This window comes from Orycteropus afer, unplaced genomic scaffold (genome assembly GCF_000298275.1).
Source record: "Orycteropus afer afer isolate SDZICR_OR568_19922 unplaced genomic scaffold, OryAfe1.0 scaffold00030, whole genome shotgun sequence".
Taxonomy (NCBI): Eukaryota; Metazoa; Chordata; class Mammalia; order Tubulidentata; family Orycteropodidae; genus Orycteropus; species Orycteropus afer.
Genome location: NW_006921617.1, coordinates 9,484,241 through 9,508,283, shown reverse-complemented (window position 1 = coordinate 9,508,283; position 24,043 = coordinate 9,484,241). Strand labels below are relative to the sequence as shown.

At 41.0% G+C, this 24,043-nt stretch overlaps 1 protein-coding gene across 1 annotated transcript in view; it reads right to left on the bottom strand.

Annotated features, from left to right (window-relative positions):
- The window catches only part of TMEM241 (transmembrane protein 241), a 187,628-nt gene extending 179,184 nt beyond the window's left edge, over positions 1 to 8,444 (bottom strand). The window contains exons 1-2 of the mRNA XM_007935613.1: positions 8,373 to 8,444; positions 2,728 to 2,774 (exon numbers count right to left, since the gene is read on the bottom strand). Of these exons, the coding sequence (XP_007933804.1) occupies positions 2,728 to 2,774; positions 8,373 to 8,444 (119 nt within the window). The remainder of the gene's footprint in view (positions 1 to 2,727; positions 2,775 to 8,372) is intronic.
- Between the last annotated feature and the right edge of the window lie 15,599 nt (positions 8,445 to 24,043).

Here is a 24,043-nt window from a genome sequence, read left to right as displayed (position 1 = left end):
ATTGTAAATTTTGGTCAATGACATGAGACAAAGTATATGTGAACTGCTGTATGAAAAGTGAATTTACTCTGTAAATCTTCACCCAAATCCTAATTAAAAATAAAAAAAAAGACTAGAGTACAGGATGCCAAGTTAGATGGTTGTTACAGTAATTTGGAGAAGGCAGTGGACTCAGAATGAAGAAGGTAGACAGATTCCAAAGACATCCTATGGTCCCCAGGGGCATCTAAATGGTTTGTGCTTCCCTAACCTAAAGGTTGGAGGTTTGAAACCACCCAGCAGTGCCAAAGAAAGGTCTGGCAATCTGCTTCTGTAAAGAGTACAGGAAAACCCTATGGAACTGTTGTACACTGTGACCATGGGGAACCAACAATTGTAATCAATTCAACAGCAATGGATTTGGGTTTTTGTGTAGTTAATTATGGAGTCCCTGCACGGCAAAACAGTTAAATACTGGGATACCAACTGAAAGGCTGGAGATTCAAACCCATCCAGAGGCACCTCAGAAGAAAAGCCTGACAATCTACTTCTGAAGAAACACAGCCACTGAGAACCCTATGGAGCACAGTCCCACTCTAAAACACAGGAGTGACACGTGTCACATGAAACACATGGGGTGACCCCATGTGTTTCAGAGTAGAACTGTGCTCCATAGGGTGACTGACTCAACAGCAACTAATTTGCTGTTTTGGCTGGTACTCAATTTGATGGTGGAGTTGAAGGAGACAACAGAATCAAGAATAACTCCTAGGTTTCTGAGTTTGGCAACCAGATAGAAGGTCCCATTTACTACAGCTAAATTTAAGGGGCAGCCAAGAGAGAAAAGCCAGCTCCATGAGGTCAGTGATCTTTGTTTTGTTCACTGTTGTCTCTTAGGTGTCTATAAAGGTACCTAGCACATAGCTGTTAAGTGTCATAGAACTGACTCCATCTCATAATTACTCTACGTACAACAGAATAAAACACTACCCAGTCATGCAGCATCTTCACAATTCTTGCTATATGTTAGCCCACTAAATATACTTTGCAGCCACTGTGCCAATGCATCTTGTTGAGGGTCTTCACCTTTTTTGCTGACCCTCTACTTTACCAAGCATGATATCCTCCTCCAGAGCATGGTCCCTTCTGACCACATGACCAAAGTAGGTGAGATGAAGTCTGGCCATTCTCATTCCAAGGAGCATTCTGGCTGGGCTTCGTCCAGGGCAGATTTGCTCGTTCTTCTTATTTACAACAGTAATAACCACGAAAAATTTGTGAGCTGTTACATAGGTAGATATGTGTGCTATACAGGTGTGGGAGGGCAGATAGGAATATACATGTGTGCATGTGTGCATATAAAGGTGTAAAATCAAAACTCACTGCCATCAAGTCAATTCCAACTCATAGCGACCCCCCTGGGTTTCTGAGGCTATAAATCTTTACAGAAGTAGTCTACCCCAACTTCCTTCCACGGAGCAGCTGGTGGGTTTAGAACTACTGACAGCCAAATGTTTCATCCACTATGCCACTAGAGCTCCTTATATATGGGTATAGTTGTGGGCATGTGTACACAATATTTGTATGTGCTGCATATATATTCATATATATAATAGAGCACATAGGGGACACGGTTATGGAAACTTCCTAGACATATCCAAATACCTCGTGGTACTGAGTTACTCAGTTTGAAGGCTCAGGACAATAATCTCAGGAGACATCTCAGTCAACTGGCATAATATACTTCATAAAGATAATGTTCTACATGCTGATTTGGTGAGTAGCATCGGGGTCTTAAAACTGTGAGCAGTCAACTAACCACTGGTCTCCTTCTGCAAAGAAAGTGAAGGAAACAAAAGACTCAGGGAAACAGTCAGTCACAGGACTAATGGTCCACACGAACTCTAGATTCCTCTAGCCTGAGACCAGATGAACAAGCTGGTGCCTGGCTACCACTACTGACCAATCTAACCAGGGATACAATAAAGCTTCTCAGTTTGAATGGGATAAAAATGTGGAACAAAATTCAACTTAGTAAAAAAGACCAGACTCACTGGACTGACAGAGACTACAGGAGTCCTTGATATTATCACCTTGATGCACCTTTTTAACCTGGTGCTGAAGTCACCTTTCAGCCAAATAATAGATTGGCCTACAAAATAAACAGTAACACCCATGAGGAATGTGCTTATTAGAACAGTCAACTATACAACACCATATGAGCAATATTTGCCAAAAGCAAAGGTGAGAAGGCAAGGTGAGGAAGGAACTAGATGGAAGGAATCAGGGAAGGCAGGGTGGAAATAAGGAGGAGAGTGCTGACATACTACAGGGAGAGCAAATAATGTCATGGAACAATCTGTGTATGAATTGTTGAGTGGGAAGCTAATCTGCTGTGTAAAGTTTCACCTAAAACACAATAATATGGTTAAAAAATAAATAAGAAATTATATATTCATGTTCTTTAACTCAAATTTTTCATTTTTCATGAAGGAATCTAACCCCTCAAAATAGTGAGAAATCTGGCAGATTTAGGCACTAAAAGATCCAATAACACTGCTGTTTTCATAGCAAAAAGAAAAAAAAAAATGGGATATGATTTCAATGGCGACTAATAGAATGGTTCTATAAATTACAATACAGATTAGTAACAGTATCAATTTGATTTACAAATGTTTTAAAGGACATTTAATGATGCTTGTTGGACATTTCTTACAAACATATATAAAGAATGTAAAAGATACTCACCCTTGGAATAATGTAGGGTACGTAAATTTCAAGACAGACAGGACATACTGAAAAAGAAATAACAAATTAATGAACACTTAAAATGGAGAACTGATAGACCACATAAGCAAAGAAATTACTATTGAATGATGTAAGTGCACTCGATTTTCAAAAAGGCCTTTGTTGTTACAGTTGTAGATAGTTGCTGCTGAGTCAATTCTGACTTGTGGAGACCCCAAGTGTGTCAAGCAGAACTGCTCCACAGAGTTTTCAATGGCTGTGACCTTCAAGCAGATAGCCAGGCCTGTCTTCCAAGGCACCTGCAACAGGTTGGAATCATCAACCTTTAAGCTAGTAACTGAGCATTTAACCATTTGTACCAAACTAGATGAGTTGTGGGATGACATCAAGAACATTATACACGATGACATCAAGAACATCATACACGAAGAAAGCAAATGGCCATTAAAAAGAGAGGAAAGAAAGAAAAGACCAAAATGGATGTCAGAAGAGACCCTCAAACTTGCTCTTGAATGGAGAATAGCTAAAGTGAATGGAAAAAATGATGAGATAAAAGAGATGAACAGATTTCAAAGAGCAGCTCAAGAAGACAAAGCAAAGTATTATAATAAAATGTGTAAAGCCTAAAGTTAGAAAACCAAAAGGGAAGAACACACTTGATATTTCTGAAACTGAAAGAACTGAAGAAAAAATTCAAGCCTCAAGTTGCAATACTGAAAGATTCTATGGGTAAAATATTGAATGATGCAGGAAACATCAAAAGAAGATGGAAGGAATATACAGTCACTGTACAAAAAAAGAATTGGTCGGTGTTCAACTACTTCAGGAGGTAGCATATGACCAAGAACCAACAGTACTGAAGGAAGAAGTCCAAGCTGCACTGAAGGAATTGACAAAAAATAAGACTCCAGGAATTGAAGGAATACCCATTGACATGTTTCAACAAACGGATGCTGCGCTTAAGGCACTCACTTACCTGTGCCAAGTAATTTGGAAAACAGCTATCTGGCCAACTGACTGGAAGAGACCCATACTTGTACTCATTCCAAAGAAAGGTGACTCAACAAACTGAACTCACTCCCGTAGCTTCCAGCCAAACAACAGACAGACGTATAGGATGAACGTATACATCAGGTAGATACACTCCCTACTGCAATCAATCGTGGGAGAACACAAGGGCAGTGTTTGCACAAGGAGATAGGTCAGGGGGCAGGAATGCATAGGAAAGAAGGACACAAGGAAGTGGTAACTACAGGGAAGAAGTGGGGAGAGAGCTGTTACATTGTGGGGAATTGCAGTCAGTGCCATAAAACAAAATGTGTACAAACTGCTGTACAGAAAATGGATTTGCTCTGAAAACTTTCATCCAAATCACAATAAAAAATAAAAAAAAAAGAAAGGTAACCCAACAGGATGTGGAAATTATCAAACAATATCATTAATATCACACACAAGTAAAATTTTGCTGAAGATAATTTAAAAATAGTTGCAGCAGTATATTGATAGAAATTAAAGCCTGATTCAGAAGAGGATGTAAAATGAGGAATATCACTGCTGATGTCAGATGGATCGTGGCTGAGACCAAACAATACCAGAAAGATGTTCACTTGTGTTTTACTGACTATGCAAAAGCATTCAAAATGCTGTTTGGCAGAACAAGGCCCTAGCCAAAGAGTTTCTCAGAGGAAGAGACGAAGCTACTTGGGAACCATTGAGAACCCACTGCCATCGCTCACAGAGACCCTATAGGACAGATTAGAACAGCCTTACAAGATTTCCAAGGGCTCTGGTAGCATAGTGCCTAAAGAACTTGACTGCTAACCAGAAGGCTGGCGGTTCAAACCCACCAGCCACTCCTCGGAAGGAAGGTTGGCAATCTACTTCTGTAGTGATACTGCCTCGGAAACCCAGGGAGGGGTGGCTATGAGTTGAGGGCCTACTTGACAGCACATAACAACAACAACAACTGTCTTCACAGAAGCAAGCTGGAGAGTAGCTGGCAGGTTCTATCTGCCACTGCACCACTGGGTTCCTGGGGACCTTTGAAAGGACAGAAAATGACTTTGCCTCCAAGCTAACAGCTGAAGAGCTATGAGAAAAAGGAGGTGAGGCAGCTGCCTGGATCCCAGGTTACTACTGGTATCTCCCACAGGACATAGACCCTGGCACCCAGGCTCTGCTAGCAGCACTGCAGAGCCAGGAGAGCCAGAAAAGCCAGAACTCAAGGGTGAAGTGCTTTCTCCTCCCTCTTTACCCAAGTAGCTTCCTTTGACACTCACTTGCTGGTTCAAGCTTCCAAAAAAAAAAAATCATTCATTTAAACAGTAGAAGGGATGAGAACAAGATGCACAAGGCTTTTTTTTTTTTTTTTAATGAATTTCCTTTCTAGAAATAGAGAGGAAAAAAGTTCAAGGAGAACATCATACTGATAAGCAAGGAAATAAGGAAACTACCATAGAGGCTTCCAATAGTAGAAGAGAAAAATCTTCACTAATTCAAAAGAAAATTATAATTTGGCAAAGACTACATGTAGGACAATATACCCATGGAGTGCCCGTCGCACAAGTCTCTTCCTGTTTGGTCTCTCTTTGGTCTCACCATGAGACAGCAGCAGAACCCAGCCTTGGCTACCTGCAGAAGTATGACTATCCTGGCTGACAAGATGAATCAACGGAAACAAAATATTCAAGCTTCTAAGAATTACAACGTTCCCATCAGAGGCCCTTTAGGAACAACCCCTCTCCTACCTCTACATGAACCTCACAGCTCCTCTCCACCACTTTCTATTATACCTCCTTCTTCCTCTTCATATAACTTCTTTTCTGCCTTCTGCTGTTATTATTCCACTCTCTCCATCTAGCTCTGACACTTCTCAACAGCCCTAAGCCAAAGCATTCCAAATAATCATGAAAAATGTTTCAATTTTGAGGGGTCTGTAGGAATCTATGATTTCTATTACTTAGATTATCTATTCCTGGGGAATATGACAACTTGATTCAATTTTATCTAGCACCATGAATTGCCACCCACCTGCCAGTTTGTCATACTGTGGTGGCTTGAGTGTCTCTATGATGCTGGAAGTTATGCCACTGGTATTCCAAATACGAGCAGGGGTCCCCCATGGTGGACAGGCTTCAGACCCCGAAGCCTGACAGCAAGGTAGAAACATGGTGGGGGGAAGAGTCAGACCCCCGACCTCCTGTAGAGGAAGGTGGGGCCGTAGTCCGTATCCTTTTAAAGTGGTATAACAGAAACAAAGCAGTTTACAAAATAGTTCACAATATCCCATTACTGTTTAAAGAAAAATGTTAAAAAATTATCAGTAAATGGTGAGACCAAAATGTTTGTCTTTAATGAAATTTCCCAATTTTCTACACTGAATCTGAATAAATTTTGCAATCACACAAAAAACTAACTATAATCACTCAGTAGAGCCATCTAGACTAAAAGACTAGGAAGACAGGGTTAGCAATTTGCTTCCAAAAATTAGCCAATGAAAACTTTATGGGTCACAACAGAATACTGTCCAACGAAATGCTAGAAGATGAGCCCCTGGGTTGTAAGGAACTCAAAATACACAGGGACTGCAACAATTGACTCGAGCATATCACTCATCACGAGGACAGCACAGGACTTGGCAGCACTTCGTTCTGTGTAGATAGGGTCCTCATGAACGGGAGCTGACTAAACAGCAATTAACAACAAGCACCTTGAGACATCATGTACAGAGAAGGTATTCAGTCTTTAATGCGTAGATTATACAACGGCATGGTGATACAACCAGATACAGATATAATGCCACAAATACAAAGGCATATCCAAAACAAAAAAAAAAAATCAAACTGCCATTGAGTAGATTCTGACTCACAGCTATCTCCATTGGGTCCTGAGGCAGTAAATCTTTACAGAAGTAGATTGCCCAGTCTTCGATTCACGGAGTGGCTGGGGCGTCTGAACCGCCAACCTTACAGATAGTAGTCAAATGTCTTAGGCCTTGTGCCACCAGAGCTCCTTAATGCATATCCAGAGGGGGTATAAACATTTATGAACTAAATGCTATCTGCCTGCTGGACTTTTTTTTGCTCAGATATACATTTGGGTTTTTTTTAATCAATGTCTTGCCTTGTGGGTTCTCATAAAAGAAGTATTACCTTGCCCCCTCTGAAGATTACATAGAAATAAAAAGCAGGTTATATTCTGTTTTAAAGTAAAGCATTACCAATATATCTATCAAGCTAGCTAAGCAAATTAGAATAGCTAAACTAAAGGGACATTTCAAAAATTCACATATTTCTGAGGTAGAACTACAAAAGAACAAGATTCTATCTTCTTTCAGCTTAGCTACCTGTCCCATGAGGGGGAAAATATATCTGTTAAAAGTTGTGTCATACAATAAACAAAATATTGTCTTTCCTTCCTCCCTGTTTCCCCCTTCATTCCAGAGTAACCCCACTTATCTTATTGAGCATTCACTACATTAGGCACTAGTCCAACCGCCTTACAAACATTATTTTGATTAATCCTCACAAGAACCCTGAGAAGAGTACTTTTTAATCTCATTTTAAAGATTATAAAATTTAGCTTTAGATAGATTAAGGTACCAAAGCCAATGGTTGGGACCAGGATGCAAACCCATCACTGCCTCCCAGCAAGGCTGCATCAGTAGATCTTCAAAGGCCCATCACCAGAACTACCATCAACTGGAGGGCTAGAGAAGGCTCAAGAGAATCCTCTAAATAGACTGAGGACACCCACTAGCTCTAAGATAGAAAGTAGAAGAAAATGCTGTCAACAGGTCTTTGCAAGAGAGCAAAGGGTTTAGGGAGTAGAGGAAGACCTGGGAAGGGACGGAAGAGATCCAACCAGGTGGGAAGATGGTCCTGAGCAATATCAACACCGACTTTGCCAGCCCAGAGTCCAGAACAGGAGGTGATGGCCCACCCATGTCTACAGGTTCCAGCATCTCTCGATATGGTACCAAACCCATGGCCAGCTTGCCCCTGCTAACAAAGAAAAAAGACACCATCTACTCCGATTTATCAGTGATCCCCAACCTTTATCAAGCACCACCTCTTTTCTGCCTCTTCAAAAAAAAGGTTTCATGACATTATTTTAAATTTAAAATTATATTTACATTTTACTTGTAAATTCCACTAAAAACTCTGGAATATTCTGGAAGTGCTTGGGATGAGGACATGCTAATAAATTCGGGGATCAGTGGTGTAGTGGAGATGGAGTAATCTTCTGTATTGAAAAGCTTTTGGAATGTTGGGGATTCTGGGGTAGGCGCGTGTCTAGAAAAGAAGGCAGAATGTGTACAATTTCTTCTTCCACTACTCTTCCTCCCCGAGGGAATTGGAGCCATTTCTTCTCTTTCCCTTGAAAGTAGTCCATACAGCCACAAAATAAGTTTACTGGAATGCTCTAGTCAAAATATCCTCTTTCCCAGGTGTTGTACAGGGCGTTTCACAGAATGTGAAAGAATGTGAAATAGGGACACTACAATCTAACAAATTTGATACCTAAAGCACAGAGTCGGTTTCTTCACCGTCAAGAAAAGATCATAGCTAGAGGCTACATTGGTACACGTATACCAGACTCACGTCTCCGACTTGCCATCGCCTCCCCGCGCCCGCCCCCCTCACCTTGTTCGTGAGGTAAGAAGCCAGGTAGCAGGCACAAAAGGTGAGGCCGGCCAAGGACCTCCTCAAACACATTTGTCAAGCCGCTTCCCTTTCCCCAAGACAGACAGCACCCACCAAGCCAGCCCCGCTGCACTCCCAGCCTCGCCGGCGCCGCCAGCGCAAGACCACGTAACTCTGAACTCCACCAATTGGAGCGGGGACTGCCCCCCTCCCCCCCCCCCCCCGGGGCGCCCCCCCCCCCCCCCCCCCCCCCCCCGGCTCCTGACTGCTTAAAGGGGCCGCGCCTGCCAGAACCACTAGTCTTGTGGCAGGTGGGTCAGGCGCTGACCCCAAGCCTGACAGCAAGGTAGAAACATGGTGGGGGGAAGAGTCAGACCCCCGACCTCCTGTAGAGGAAGGTGGGGCCGTAGTCCGTATCCTTTTAAAGTGGTATAACAGAAACAAAGCAGTTTACAAAATAGTTCACAATATCCCATTACTGTTTAAAGAAAAATGTTAAAAAATTATCAGTAAATGGTGAGACCAAAATGTTTGTCTTTAATGAAATTTCCCAATTTTCTACACTGAATCTGAATAAATTTTGCAATCACACAAAAAACTAACTATAATCACTCAAGTGATCATTTGCACCACCCAGCTGCCTTATCTTTAATGAACACACACAAAAAAAAGGAAAAAAAAAAAAACATGATTGGAACAAGTCAAAGGAATCCGTGGGTGACGTAAATTGTTAAACACTAAACATTGGCAGTTCAAACCCATCCAGAGGCACCCTGGAAGACAAGCCTGGCAATCTGTCCCCACCTTGAAAACCCTGGGGAACACAGTTGTACTCTGACACACATATGCTCACCATGAGTCAGAATTGAGGCTGCTTTGTGGCAACTGAAAACAAGAAGTCATATAGAACAGAGATGTATAAAAGAAAAATTAATCACCTTTCTCCGTATTCCTCTTAACCATCATTACCCAAGTAACCAATATTAATAGGTTACTATCCCTGTTTGCTTTTCTCTATACCCATAGAACAATATATACTTACAAGTTGTTGTCTTATAAAAATGGATCTAATTATGCACATTATTATGAAATTTTTTTAACCACAGGTCAATGCACCGAAGTTTAATTAATTCTTTTTAAAATCGATAGATGATCCATATATTTTGGTTACCTAGTGCTGCTCTAACAGAAAATTCCACAGATGAATGGCTTTCACTTAAAGGAGTTTATTCCCTTACAATTTTGGAGGCTAGAAGTCTGAGTTTCAAGTGCCAGGCTCTAGGGCCTCAGTGAAAGCCCCTGGTTTGGGCTTCATTCAGCTGGGCCTCTTGTTCCTGGCTGACTGACGCTGGAGGCTTTCTTCATTCAGGCAGCTGCTGGTTGCTGAGGCTGACAAACCCAGCATCGACAAGAAAAAAGGCACAGTCCCAATATCACCAAACAACACAGCAGGCCACTAATTCAAGTCCAGAAAACGTCCCAACATCAGCAAGGCACAGCAGGCTGATGAACAACGACTTGGCTACATACAGGGTTCAAGCCTGCCAAAAAGCTAGACACCTTCCTCAAAGCTGCTTCTTATCTACAGGAAGCAGACCACATCTCTAAAGCAGCTACTTAGCCGCTCCAGTAGATTGACCATGGAATTGACTGCCAGTCTCACCATGGGGAATAACTACATTCAGCTGCCCAGCCACTCAACCAGGCCCAGACAAATTTTTTTTTTTATTTTTAATTAGGATTTGGGTGAAGATTTACAGAGTAAATTCACTTTTCATACAGCAGTTCACATATACTTTGTCTCATGTCATTGACCAAAATTTACAATGCAGCAGCTCCCCTCCCACTTCCTCCCCATAGTTACCTCCTCCCAGTGTCCATCCCTTCATACTCTTCTGCACCCTGAGCTATCTCCCTGTGCATAAGCAGCCCTTCCTTCTCCCATGATTGTTCTCTCCAGGGCGTGTGTCTACTTGAGGTAAATGTTTAACTCACATGCCTGTACTTTGTTTGGCTGGAAACCACAGTTGTGGGTTCAATTCCAGACCTGAAGGGCAGCTAGGGGCCATAGTCTCAGTGGTTACACCAGGCTCCATTGGACCAGCAAACCTGGTCCCCACCTTCTTTTTTTTTTTTGCCTCCAAATGATTTTGAGTTTTGTACCACATTGTTCTCCCTCTTTATGCAGGATCTCCTACATCCCTTCCAAGTGGATGGCAGTGGTAGCTGGGCACCATCTAGTTCTTCTGGTCTCATAGTTGTATAGGTTGCAGATCGGATGGTGTACCAGTCGCTAGGACTGATTGTTTCCATTAATTTTGCTTTTCTTCTTTCTTCTTGACGAGGAGAGACCCGTTGTTGCATCTAGATGGCAGCTTCCTAGCTTTTAAGGTCCCAGTCGCTACTCGCCAAAGTAGTAGGTGGAACAATGTTTTGTATAGTATGTTATGCCAATTGAGCTTGATGTCCCCTGCGACTATGGTCCCAAGCCCGCAGGATCAACTACTCGGTCCCTTGGGTAGCTGGCTGTGACCAAGTAATGACCATAACCTTGCCCCTTGTCAGCTCTACTATACACCTGGGAATTCTGATCATTCACATGAACTTATAGGCCCATTGAAGGCCCAGACAAATTGACACATAACTTTAACTACCACACCATAGTATGGATATTCCATGATTTTTTCAATCATTCCCCTGTAGATGGAATTCCATGTTGTTTCTACTCTTTTGGTACAACAAACAAGGCTATAATAAACATCATTGTGCCTGATCTTTACCTACTGCTGCTTTTACTTCTGTATAATAAATCCCCAACAGGGGCATGCACAGGGAAGTATGTATATTTTTGTTAAATAAATACTTCCAGATTACTGCACACTTCTTTACTTTGTGCCTTGGGAATCTTACTCATTTTCAAGGTCCAGCTCCTCTCAAAACACCTCAGGTAGAATTATCCTCCTTTTCTTCTCCCATAACAACAAACTCATTGCCATCGGGTTGATTCCAACTCTTAGTGACCCCATAGGATAGAGTAGGACTGTCTCATAATGTTCCCAAGGCTATAATTCTTACAGAAGCAGACTAGCCACATGTTTCTCCCACTGAGCAGCTGGTGGGTTTGAGCTGCCTACCTTCCAGTTAACAGCAGAGTACTTAACCATTGAACCACCAGTGTTCCTCAGGGACCTCTTCAAAAAACACACTGCCATCAGTCGATTCTGACTCATAGTGACCCTTTAGGAGCCCCATACAGTTTTCAAGGCTGTAAACTTTATGGAAGCATACTGCCACATATTTCTTCTTTGGAGCAACTGTTGAGTTCAAACTGCTGAGCTTTGGGTGGTCAGCTGAGCTCCAGAACTCCTCATTTTTCTCCCATGGAATTTTTTTTTAATTATGATTTGGGTGAAAGTTTACAGAGCAAATTCATTTTCCGTACAACAGTCCATACACATTTTGTTTCATGATTTTGACTGCAATCCCCATAATGTAACACCTCTACTTCTCACTTCCTCCCTGTGGTTACCTTTTCCGTGTCCTTCTTTCCCATGCATTCTTGTCCTCTGAGATATCTCCTAGTGTAAATATTGACCTTCTGGTCTCCCATCGGTGATTGTTCTAAGGAGTGTACCTACCTCATATAAACGTGCACCTTATACTCCTGTCTGTTGTTTGGAAGATGGGGCAATCTACTTCCGTAGTGATACTGCCTTGGAAACCCAAGGAGGGGTCGCTATGAGTCGGGTCCCACTCAATGGCACATAACAACAACAACAACATTGTTTGGCTGGGAGCTCTGGTGGTGTAATGCCTAAGGCATTTGACTGCTAATCAGAATAGTAGCACCAGCCACTTCTTGGAAGGAAAATTGGGCTATCTACTTCCATAGAGATATCGCCTCAGAAGACCAAGGAGAGGTCACTGTGAATTGGGATCAACTTGATGGCAGTGAGTTTGGTTTGGTTTTTTGGTATTGTTTGGCTGGGAGCCACGGGAGCGAGTTCAATTCCAGGCCCAAAGGGTGACTAGGGGCCATAGTCTCAGGGGTTTCACCAGTCTCAATCAGACCAGTATCCCATAAACTCAAAAACTCACTGCTGTCGAGTCAATTTCGACTCACAGCGACCCCTCCTTGGGTTTCCAAAGCTGTATCACTATGGAAGTAATTGCCCAACCTTCCTTCCAAGGAGTGGCTGGTGGGTTTGAACTGCCAGCCTTCCAGTTAGCAGTCAAATGCCTTAGGAACTTTTTAATTCCTGTTATAATGCCTGAAAATTTTCCCACATCATGGTCCACACAGAATATGATAGTACTTATTCAGATCCTGGGGTGAATGGCAGACAATACCTGGAGCCTAAAGAGCTGAACCAGGCTGGGCCACCCACCCTGAGGATGAGGAGGCACACCTGAAACTCTTTCCCAATCTCATGTGAAGTTCTGCATTAAAGTCAGATTGTGTATGCCCTCTCCCCAGCCACATGGTAGTTCTTGGAAAGCAGAGTGATTAGCTCAGTGCCTTGTACATACTAAGTGTGTAACATATACATGATGAATGAATGAACAAATGATTTGTAAATGTTGTAAAACCACCACCTATATCATGAAGCTCTGGTAGTATAGTGCCTAAGGCACTTGACTGCTAACCAGAAGGCTGGTGGTTCAAACCCACCAGCCACTCCTTGGAAGGAAGGTTGGGCAATCTATCTACTTCTATATTGATACCACCTCAGAAACCCAAGGAGGGGTCGCTATGAGACGGGTCCAACTCAACAGCACATAACAACAACATATCATGTTCCATAACATTTTCATGTGCCCCAAAAAAATTTCTGTACTCATTGAAGTAGTCATTCCCCATTCCCCTCTCCCCCCAGCTCCTAACAATCACCAATTTGCCACCAGTATACACCAGCTTCTTTCTGTCTCTATGGATTTACTCATTCTAGATGTTTCATGAAGAACCCTGGTGGCACAGTGGCTAAGCACTTGGCTGCTAACTGAAAGGTCTGCAGTTTGAACACACCAGTCAGTCAGTGGGAGAAAGATATAGCAGTCTGCTTCTGCAGAGATTACAGCATTGAAAATCCTAAAGAGGTAGTTCTCTGTCCTATAGGGTTGCTATGAGTTGGAATCAACTCTTTGGAAAAGGGTATGCTTCATATTAATGGAAACCTACAATATGTGACTTTTTGTGTCTGGCTTCTTTCACTTAACATCATGTGTTCAAGGTTCATCTGCATGGTATCAGTACTTTTTTCCTTTTAATGGCTGAGTAATATCCCATTTTATAGATGTACCATATTTTGTTTATCCATTCATCTGTTGATGGTTATTTGAGCTGTTTCCACCTTTTGGCTATTGTGAACTTTACTGCTATGATGGGGCAGATTACCCAATAAGAAAACTAACTACAGTCTTACTTGTGCTTACTTACTACTCTGTAAAAAAAAACATGTGTAACTGTTCACTACAGATTAGTAAGCAAGCACACGTAAGCCTGTGCTTACTGGGCTCTCTGTCCATGCCAAGGATTCTAAATTTGAAAAGAGGCTTTGATTCTGTAGGAAGGTGTTATGGAGTTGGGAGAGAGACAGATGCTAGCCATACCTAGATGCAGAATATTTAATGTGGTGAAAAATGTGAAATTGTTTACTATGGTCTAATAAATAAGCACAAGTAACACAGTGCTCCTTGCTTCTTGGATAATCCAACACTGTGAGGTTCGACGTACAAACAGGAGTCCTTGTAGGAGTGCAATTGGGTTATATGGTTAATCACTCGACTACTAACCAGAAAATTGGCAGTGCAAACTCACCCAGAGGTACTTCAGACCACAGGTCTGGTGATCTGCTTTCAAAAGGTCACAGCCTTGAAAACCCCATGGAACAGTTCTATTCGGCACACGTGGGGTTGCCATGAGTCAGAACTGACTTGCCAGCAACTAACAACAACAATGTGGTAATTCTATGCTTAACTTTTTATTATTATTATAGTGATATACACACAGCAAAACATACATTTCAACCATTTTCACATGTACATTTCTGTGTATACTTTAACTTTTTTAAGAACCACCAAAATGTTTCACACAGATTACACCATTTTTATATTTCCACCAGCAATGCACAAGGGTTCCAGTTTTTCCACATCCTTGTCAACACATCATTCAGCCCACTGTTTTTCAAGTCATTAATTCCATTATGCCCTTCCTGTCACTGAACTTCTCTACTCCAACTTCATCAAAATCTCCTGTCGCTTGACTCCTATAGTCTACCTAAAAGTCACCTTTTTCATTTCCTTCAATAACCAATATAAACCATATTTCCTTATGTGTGACACTGGGCTCTCTACACCTCAGTTTCCTAATCTAAAAAATAGAATAGCAATACCTCTATGAATTATTTTAAGGACCAAATGAGCTAAAATATTTGTAGTATTTAATACTTAAGTATTATGGATAATATTAGAAAAAATGGAAATTCCAGAACACTTAGCTGTGCTCACGAGGAACCTGTACATAGACCAAGAGGCAGTTGTTCAAACAGAACAAGGGGACACTGCATGGTTTTAAAGTGAAGAAAGGTGTGCATCAGGGTTGTATCCTTTCATCATACTTATTCATGTCTGTACGTATGAGCATGCACCTTAGAAGCTGCACTATAAGAAGACTGCAGCATCAGGAGTGGGAGAAGACTCATTAACAACCTGAAATACGCAGATCAACCAATCTTGTTTGCTGAAAGTGAAGAGTACTTGAAGCATTTACTAATGAGGATCAAAGACTACAGCCTTTAGTATGGATTACATCTCAACACAAAGAAAATAAAAATCCTCACAACTGGACCAATAAAGAACAGCATGATAAACGGAAAGAAGACTGATGTCAAGGATTTCACTTTACTTTGATCCACAATCAATATTCATGGAAGCAGCAGTCAAAAAATCAAAGGACAACTTGCATTGGGCCAATCTGCTGCCAAAGACCTCTTTAAAGGTTAAAGAACAAAGATGTCACTTTGAACGCTAAGGTATGCCTGACCCAAGCCATTGTGTTTTCAGTAATTTGATATGCATGTGAAAGTTGGACAACTAGTAAGGATATTGAAAAAAACATTGACGCTTTTGAATTATGGTATTGGTGAAGAATATTGAACATACTATGAACTTTTGGCAGAACAAACAAATTTGTCTTGGAAGTACAGCCAGAATGCTCCTTAAAAGTAAGGATGGGGAGACTTATTTTCATGTACTTTGATATGCTATCAGGAGGAACCAGTCCTGGAGAAAGACATCATGCTTGGTGAAGTAGAGAATCAGTGAAGAAGAAGACCGTTGATTGAGATGGATTGACACAGTGGCTGCGACAATGGACAAGCATAGCAATGATTATGGTGCAGGACTGGGTGAGGCTCCTTTGTGTTGTATACAGTGTTGCTATGAGTCAGAACCAACCTGACAGCACCTACCAACAAGACTTAAGTAAGCAATACTTTACACAGTAAGCACCCAATAAATAGTCATTATTATGATGGCTACTGATGTCCTACTTCTGGCCCATATTTTTTCTCATAAACTCCAGGTTTCACTAAAGCTAAGATTAGGACGTAGGGTCTGGCAATATACTAAAAAAGTTGGCTAGTGAAAACCTTATGATATTTTTTAAATTCAAGCCTTGAGTTGTTATGTTAAAGGATTCTATGGGCAAAAATTGAACAAGGAAGGAAGCATTGCCACTTAGCTTTGTCATTTATTAGCTAGATGGCCCTAGGCAAGTTACTTTACCTTTTTGTGCTTGTTTCATTATCAGTAAAATGGGAACTAAAGAACTTAATCTCAAGGTTATTCCAAGGACTAAACGAGTTAATAAAGTACTTTGAACAATTCCTGGAACACACTAAGTGAAATGTAAGGTTTAGCTATTTTTATCCAGTCACTTTTTAAGAATCACCCTACGAAATACAGAATCAAAACTTGTATTATACAGCGCGGTTTTTTCTCAATGTTGTTTTATAAAATTTCACTCACCGTAATGCCCCTAAACAATTGCAGTAACAACAAAAAACCGCCCGTCTTCTTCAGTCTCTTTCCCCTATCTAAACTGCCATTTTTGTTTTAGTGTTACCTTCTCAGTTTAGATTTAACAAGGGAAAGAATGAATGAACGAAGAGTCTCGTTTGTTTGCTTATTTATAACCCACACAGTCTAATACAGTTTTACTAGAGCCAGTGCTGTCCACGGGCTGTCGGGGAGAAAGAAAGAGAAAGGCTGTCCCGGTACACGGCAGAGCCTGGACCAGGGGACTTCACCCCCATTCCCTGCCCTGCCCCGCTCGAGCGCCTGCCACAACTTTCAGGCAAGCGGCAAATCGCCAATCGACCTCCTGTGGACTGCGGACGGAAGTGCGGCCCGCCGGAGGGGCGGGGAAAGATGGCTTAGCGAGGGTCGGGCGCCCAATTGGAAGCAAGTGCCACACCCGTGAGGGCGGAAGAGAAGAGGTTAGTTCCGGACGCGGCCGCTGTCGGCGCCATCTGTCATCTCCGCTCCGGCGCCCGCCACCCGTTGCCCATACCCTACTGCCTTTCTCCTCCTCGGCGGAACCCGCTTCCCAGTCTTGCGCCCTCTCTACCCTGTTTTTGTCGCTGGCTTCTTCCCCACATGGATCTAGTAGAAGTGGCATCTCCTGAACCCCGGCCGGCAGCGGCCTGGGAACCCAGCAAGGTGAGTGACGGCCGGGGCTGACGCACCTGCCCTAAGTCACCTGGGCTGCTCCTCTCTCCGAAGGCCTGGGCGGGCGAGTAGGCGCGAGGGCGGCTGTTTAGGCTGCTAGGGCGGCTCCAGGACCGGACCCTGGGCACCTCGGAAAGGGACGAACCGGCCGCCGGGTCTGCGGTGGGCGGATGGGAAGAGTTGGGCAGGGCCTCTTGGACATCCAAAGCCCACTTTGGATGTTTTTGATCTATCTTTAGTTCTGCATCTTGCTGTCTGATCTCTGTAAAACGTATTGAGCAGAACTTGCTTACAGACGTTTATGTTTGAGAGAAAATTTTTTCACGGGCCAAATGACGCAAACCCCCCCCCCCAAAAAAAACCAAAAAGCAGAAAGTTGGTTTAGGATGTTTTTCCCTTAAATTGACAAGTGTGGTTGTCATAGTTCCATAATACCTTGTTTTTGAAGTAGTGAAAGATAAAACAGGGCACAGCTTCTCTCCTCCACGCTAATACTCAAAAACAGTTTTGAATTCTCATTACCTCCCTGTGCTTTACATTTAAACATTTCCTATAATGGCAGGCTAAAAACGTTGATTTCACATTTGATTGCTGATTTTCAGTCTCCTCATTTTTTATGGTACTTTCATTAGAAGAATGAAAAGACTTCTGCTTTACTGAGTTTGCTTGAAAGCAAGAGCACTTGAGCACTTAAAGTGTTTCCTTAATTTGTGAAGGAATCAAACTTTATTTTAGCTTCATAATTCTTTCCATGTTAATACAGAACAGTGGCACTATTAATCTTGTTGGATCTTTACGCTAGTCTTAACAAAAAAGGGGAAAATGATTGCAAATAAGTAAAGGAAAATTAATTTTATAAAAACTACTTTACAGCTATAGGGAGAATCTAAGGTATCATATTGGCAAATTTGTTTACATATGATTTGTGTGTATTCTTAGACCCTATTTGAAAGATCAAGATTAGTAGACGTATTACTAGAAAAATAAACACTTCATAATAAATTCCTTGAGTTAGACATCTGTAAAGTCTGGGAAAATAGCCAAATGAGACCATTTCTGCTCAGAATACATTCTAATCTCAGAGCAAATTTCACTTAGAAAACTAATGTACTAATAAATAAACTATTTTATTATATTTATAAATATTCCAATTGAATGTATATCATTAGAGGTGTAAATTTCCATTTTTGTCAGTCAGTCAAAAATGACCCTGGGTATATTGATGTCCTACTGAGAAGACATCATTTTGACAGGCAAAACAGAACGAGGCCCAAGTAGCACTTAATCCTTCCTTCCTTTGAACTTGGGGAGACAGAAGTGATTACTTGAAGCCTACATGGCAGAGGTAGAGATTTGAGAAGGGTTTTGAGAAATAGAAAAAAAAAATGTTACAAGTCGTTGATTCTCAAATAATTTGGTTTTGAGACCTCTTTACACTTTAAAAATTGAGGACCCCAAAGACTTTTTGTTTATGGAAATTATATTTATTAATTGATTGATATTTGTCATTAAAAATTAAAACTGAGAAATTTAAAAAATATATTTGCCATTTAAAAGTCATTTTATGTTAACATAATATTTTCATGAAAAAATAACTTTTCCAAAATGAAATTAATGAAGAGAGTAATATTGTTTTATATTTTTTGCAAATCTCTTTAATCTCTGGGTTAATAGAAGACAGCTGATTCTCATATCTGATTGACATATATGAAGAAAATCCATCCTCACACAGATATGTAGAATCTGTTCTCTGCCATTGAGTTGATTCTTATAAAGGGCAGAGTATAGCTAAGGTTTCCAAAGCTGTAAATCTTAAGGAAGCAGACTGCCTATCTTTCCCCCATGGAGTGGCTAGTAGCTTTTAACCAGTGTACCACCAGCACTCCATGCAGATTGTAACAGGTATAAGTTAAGATGGGTAATAAGAGCATGATGGAAGTACTGAGAACAAACTAAGTCAACCTCCAAAAATGCACATATTTATATCTTAAATCTTATAAAATTTCAGAAGACACAAGACTATACAAGCATACATTCTAGTCACCATCAGAGCAATGATGTCATTGCATATAATGGAGTCTCAGAAAAACTCCGTTCTATTTTCTTGAAAATTTAAGAGTGGAAAAGGCAGATAATGTCTAAGTGCTATTATGAGAATGATTTTGACCTTAAAGACCCCCTGAAAGGTTTTTGGAGACCTCTCCCAAGGTCCCAGGGTGCCAGTTACAAAATGCAGAACTGCTATACGGGCGTAAGAGTTTTAGGGGATATGTTCTTGAAGAATATTGGTATGAATTAGTGGTACATCTCAAAATGGTCATGGTCATCAAAAACAAGGAAAGTGAGAAACAGCCAAGAGGAGCCTAAGGAGACAGAAAACTAAATTTGATGTGGCTCCTCGGACAAAAGGAACATTAGGTAATAGTTGAAGGAAATCTGAATAACGTGTGGACTTGAGTTAATAATAACTTAATCAGTATTGGTTCATTAATTGTGACAAATCTACCAGACAAGTGCAAGATGCTAATAATTGTAGGGAAACTTGATATGGAGTATATGGGAATGCTACTATTTTTTGCAGTTTTTCTGTAAATCTGAAATTATTCTGAAATACAAATTCTGGTTTTTGTAAATGGATTAGTGTTGTATAGACTCAGATCACTTTTTCCAGATGCCTTTGTGTTAAGATGTGAAATTACTCATTAAATGTTCTATCTAGGTGATATCTTCTGACTGCATGTTTAGAAAATGTGATGCTATGGGAAATTTAATTTATGTTGGTAAGATGAATAGTGGGAAATCAGATTGGATGGCTGGAATAGAGCAAGTTTATGGAGGGCTTTTGAGTGATGCTTTGAAGAGTTTGGATTTGATGTCAAAGATTTACCGCCTTGGAAACCCAAAGGGGGGTCACTGTGTTGCAGTCAACTCAGTGGCAGTGAGTTTGGATTTTTTGAGACCTCGACATCCTGGGGACAAACCTGGGAGTTCCATTAGATATCTGTAGTGTTTCCTTTTGACGCATATCATTCAGCAAATACTTGAGTATTTCTTTATGTCCCAAACCATGTGCTGGGCTCTCGGGATGAGGTAGCCCTACCGTTAAAGGACTCATGCTCTATTGGGGCTCGTACGTTAACAGCTCTGATACAGTGCTGGTCCTGCATTAACAATGATATGGGAGAGCCTTCATAGAGAAGGTGACATTTAATTGAGGAAAATGGAGACAGGAGAAAAACCATTTAGAAAGAAGAATGTGTGAAGGCAGGGCAAGGTAAAAAGATTCTGTATTTGACATATAATTAGTGTTGCTAGAGTGTTAGATGGGATTACTGGTAGCATAGTGGCTAAAGCACTTGACTGCTAACCAGAAGGCTGGCGGTTCAAACCCACCAGCCACTCCTTGGAAGGAAGGTTGGGCAATCCTACTTCCGTAGTGATACTGCCTCGGAAACCCAAGGAGGGGTCGCTATGAGTCGGGGCCGACTCGACGGCACATAACAACAACAACAACAACAGAGTGTTAGATATAAAAAGGGATGAGATTGGAAAAATTTGTGCAAGTTGTGAAGAGTATTCCTTGCTGAGTTTGGATTTTATATTGTGGACAGTAGAACAATGTGCTTTTCATGTTCCAGGGTAAGGTGATGAGGGAAGCAGTATAGCAAACTCCTAAGAGTGCAGCCTCTTAAGTCCTTGGTTCAAACCTCAGCACTTCCATCTACAGTGTAAATCGTGGGTTAAATAACCTCTCTCTGTCTCAGTTTCTAAATTTATAAAAAGAGGATAACATTGCAACTATTCAGTTGTGAGACGACATAATTTTTGTAAATTATGTTTTACTGAGTTATTTAAATATATATTTAAATAGTCTGTTGTCTGAGAAGGCTAATAGTAGCCATTACAAGTTGTGATTGAGAATTCCCAAGTTAGAGAATATGCATTCATTTACCTTTTGGAACTTGGACTTTGAAACAAATCAGACTGAGCATTTTTAGTCAGGCAACATATGGGCCTAGTTTTATGTGGCTAGAGAATATATAGGCTTCCTTAGCTTTTCAGTTTCTTGAAAGAATTTTCAGAAATGAACTTGAAAAAGGTGCACATTGATTTATAAGTTGTGAGTAGAGGTGAAGTTACTTGATGATATACCCATAAATCAGTTGTCATCACATCGATTCTAATCATTATGAATGAAGATTATTGGGTAGCAGATTTCACTTCAATATGTGGCTCAAAGGAATTAACAGGACAGGGCAGTTTGATGTGGAAACAGGTTTCACCTGCTCGTTCACACAAACACATTAGAATTAGATCTTGATCCTGGCTGGGAAATTGTGCAAAAGAATATAATTTGGTTCTAGAAAAATTAATCTTTCAGCAGTATATGGAATGAATGAGGAGCTAGAAACAAAATGGTTATCAGAGATATTTAAATGTGAGATAAAAGGGGTTTGGAGTAGGATCTAGTCTCTGCTTTCAAGGTGTGACTGGAAGAAAAGGAAGTTTCTCAATGAAGAACCAACAAAGCGTGTGTCTGGATGTGGGGGATGTAGGAGAGGTGTCAGAGATAGCTCCAAACCTTCAGTGGAGGCTGGAAGAGTGACAATACCAGTTACAGAATGGAGACAATGAAAAAGAAAGTCAGTTTTCAGGGGGAAGGGGAGTTCGATCTGTGACATGCTCAGTTTAATAGGATAGGTAGAACAGTTCTTGTTCATGTTTACCATTCACTCTTGGAAGGTTCGGAGCTCTGGTTGCGTAGTACCTAAAGCATTTGACTGCTAACCAGAAGGCTGGCAGTTCAAACCCACCAGCCACTCCTTGGAAGCCTCGGAAACCCAAGGAGAGGTGGCTATGAGTTGGGTATGACTTGACAACACATAACAACAACAACTTGAAAGGTTTAAAAAAATATCAGAAGCAGCAAATCCTTTTTTGGAAATTGATCCTATATAAGCCAAGCTTCTAAGTTATACTCTTGATTTACATTATATGTATATATTTAATCTTTATTTTTATCCATTATATGTACATGAAGTTTAATACTGCTATAAGGCTTATATGAAAAACCAGTAGTCCCATGCCCCACCTCCTACCCCTTAATCGATTTTCCTCTTTTAGCTGTTTCTTCTGGAATTTACTCCTTTATTTAGAAATAACATTTATACTGCTTCCCCCCCCCACCCCCCACCCCAGTTTGGAGACTCATGTTCTTTTGTAGAAGATTTTTTGACTGACTGTTTGATGATTTTCTCTTCTCTGTTTTTGTATTTTCTTTTTGGAACTCCTACTTGGATTTTTGTCCTGCAGGATTGATGATCTATTTTTTTGTGTGTGTGTTTCTTCCTCTTCCTTTGTATCTGTTTTTCACTCTTTCTGGGGGCTTTCTTAACTTTCTATTCTAACTCTGTATTGAGGTTTTTATTTCTGCTATTCTTTTCTGATAATCAACTTCATTGAGGTATTTGTATAATAAAATTATACAATAAAATTCACCAGTTTTATAGAGCTGACAGGGGACAAAGTTGTAGTCACTTCTTGGCCACAGCCAGCTACCCAGAGGGAGCGAGTAGTTGAACCTGTGGGCTCAAGACCATAGTCGCAGGGGACATCAAGCTCAGTTGGCATAACATACTACACAAAACATTGTTTCACATCCTACTTGGTGAGTAGCGACTGGGATCTTAAAAGCTTGCAAGTGGCCATCTAGTTGCAACGACAGGTCTCTCCTCGTCTGGGGCAAAGAAGAATGAAGAAAACCAAAGACTCATGGAAACAATTGGTCCAAGCCACTGGTACACCATGCGATCCTCAGCCTGTACAGCTATGAGACCAGAAGAACTAGATGGTGCCCAACTACCACTGTAAACTACTTGGAGGGGGATCTATGTAGGAGATCCTGGATAGAGTGGGAGAACAATGTGGAACAAAATTCAAAATCATAAAAATAAATAAATAAATTTAAGAGGGGGGCAGGTTTGCTGGTCTGGTAGAGCCTGGTGGAACCACTGAGACTATGGCCCCTAGATGCCCTTCAGGTCTGGAATTGAACCCGCTCCTGTGGCTTCCAGCCAAACAAAAGACAGGCATATGAGGTGAACATTTACACTAGGTAGATATACTCCTTGGAGTAAACAAGCATGGGAGAAAGAAGGGCTGTGTATGCACAGGGAGACAGGTCAGGGGGCAGGAGTGCATGGAGGAAAGAACACAGGGAAGAGTTAACTATGGGGAGGAAGTGGAAGGGGTGCTGTTGCATTGTGGTAAATTGTAGTCAGTGTCATGAGACAAAGTGTATGTGAGCTGCTGTATGGAAAATGAATTTGTTCTGTAAACTTTCACCCAAATCACAATTAAAAAAATAAAATAAAAATTCACCAGTTTTAAACAATTGTATAAGTTTGGACAATTGTATAAATTATGTGACTACCTACTCTATTATTTTTCATTTCTAAGCTCTTTTTTTTCTCCAAACATTTCCTTAAAAGGAAAAAAAAAAACTTGCTTTTATTTAATAGTTGTAATATCTTTTCCTGTCTCTTGGATATTTGTAGGTTTTTACTGAAAGTTTTTTCTCCTCGCATTCTGTTTCTTTTGAGTTTGTTTTCTATTGGTAGTGTGGTGGTGGCGGCGGCAGATAAATGTCTGTGTCCAAGTATATCTTGGGGATACTGTGAGTTCAGTTCCAGACCACCACACTAAAAGCAAGTATCACAGTAAAGTGAGTCATACAAATGTTTTGGTTTCCCAGGGCATATAAAAGTGATGTTTACCCTATACTGTAATCTCTTAAGTGTGCAATCTTATAAACCAAACTCACTGCCATTGGGTCGATTCTGATTCATAATGACCCTCTTTGGGTTTCCGAGGTGGTAAATCTTTACAGAAGTAGATTGCCCAATCTTCCTTCTGCGGAGTGCCTGATAGGTTTGAACCAC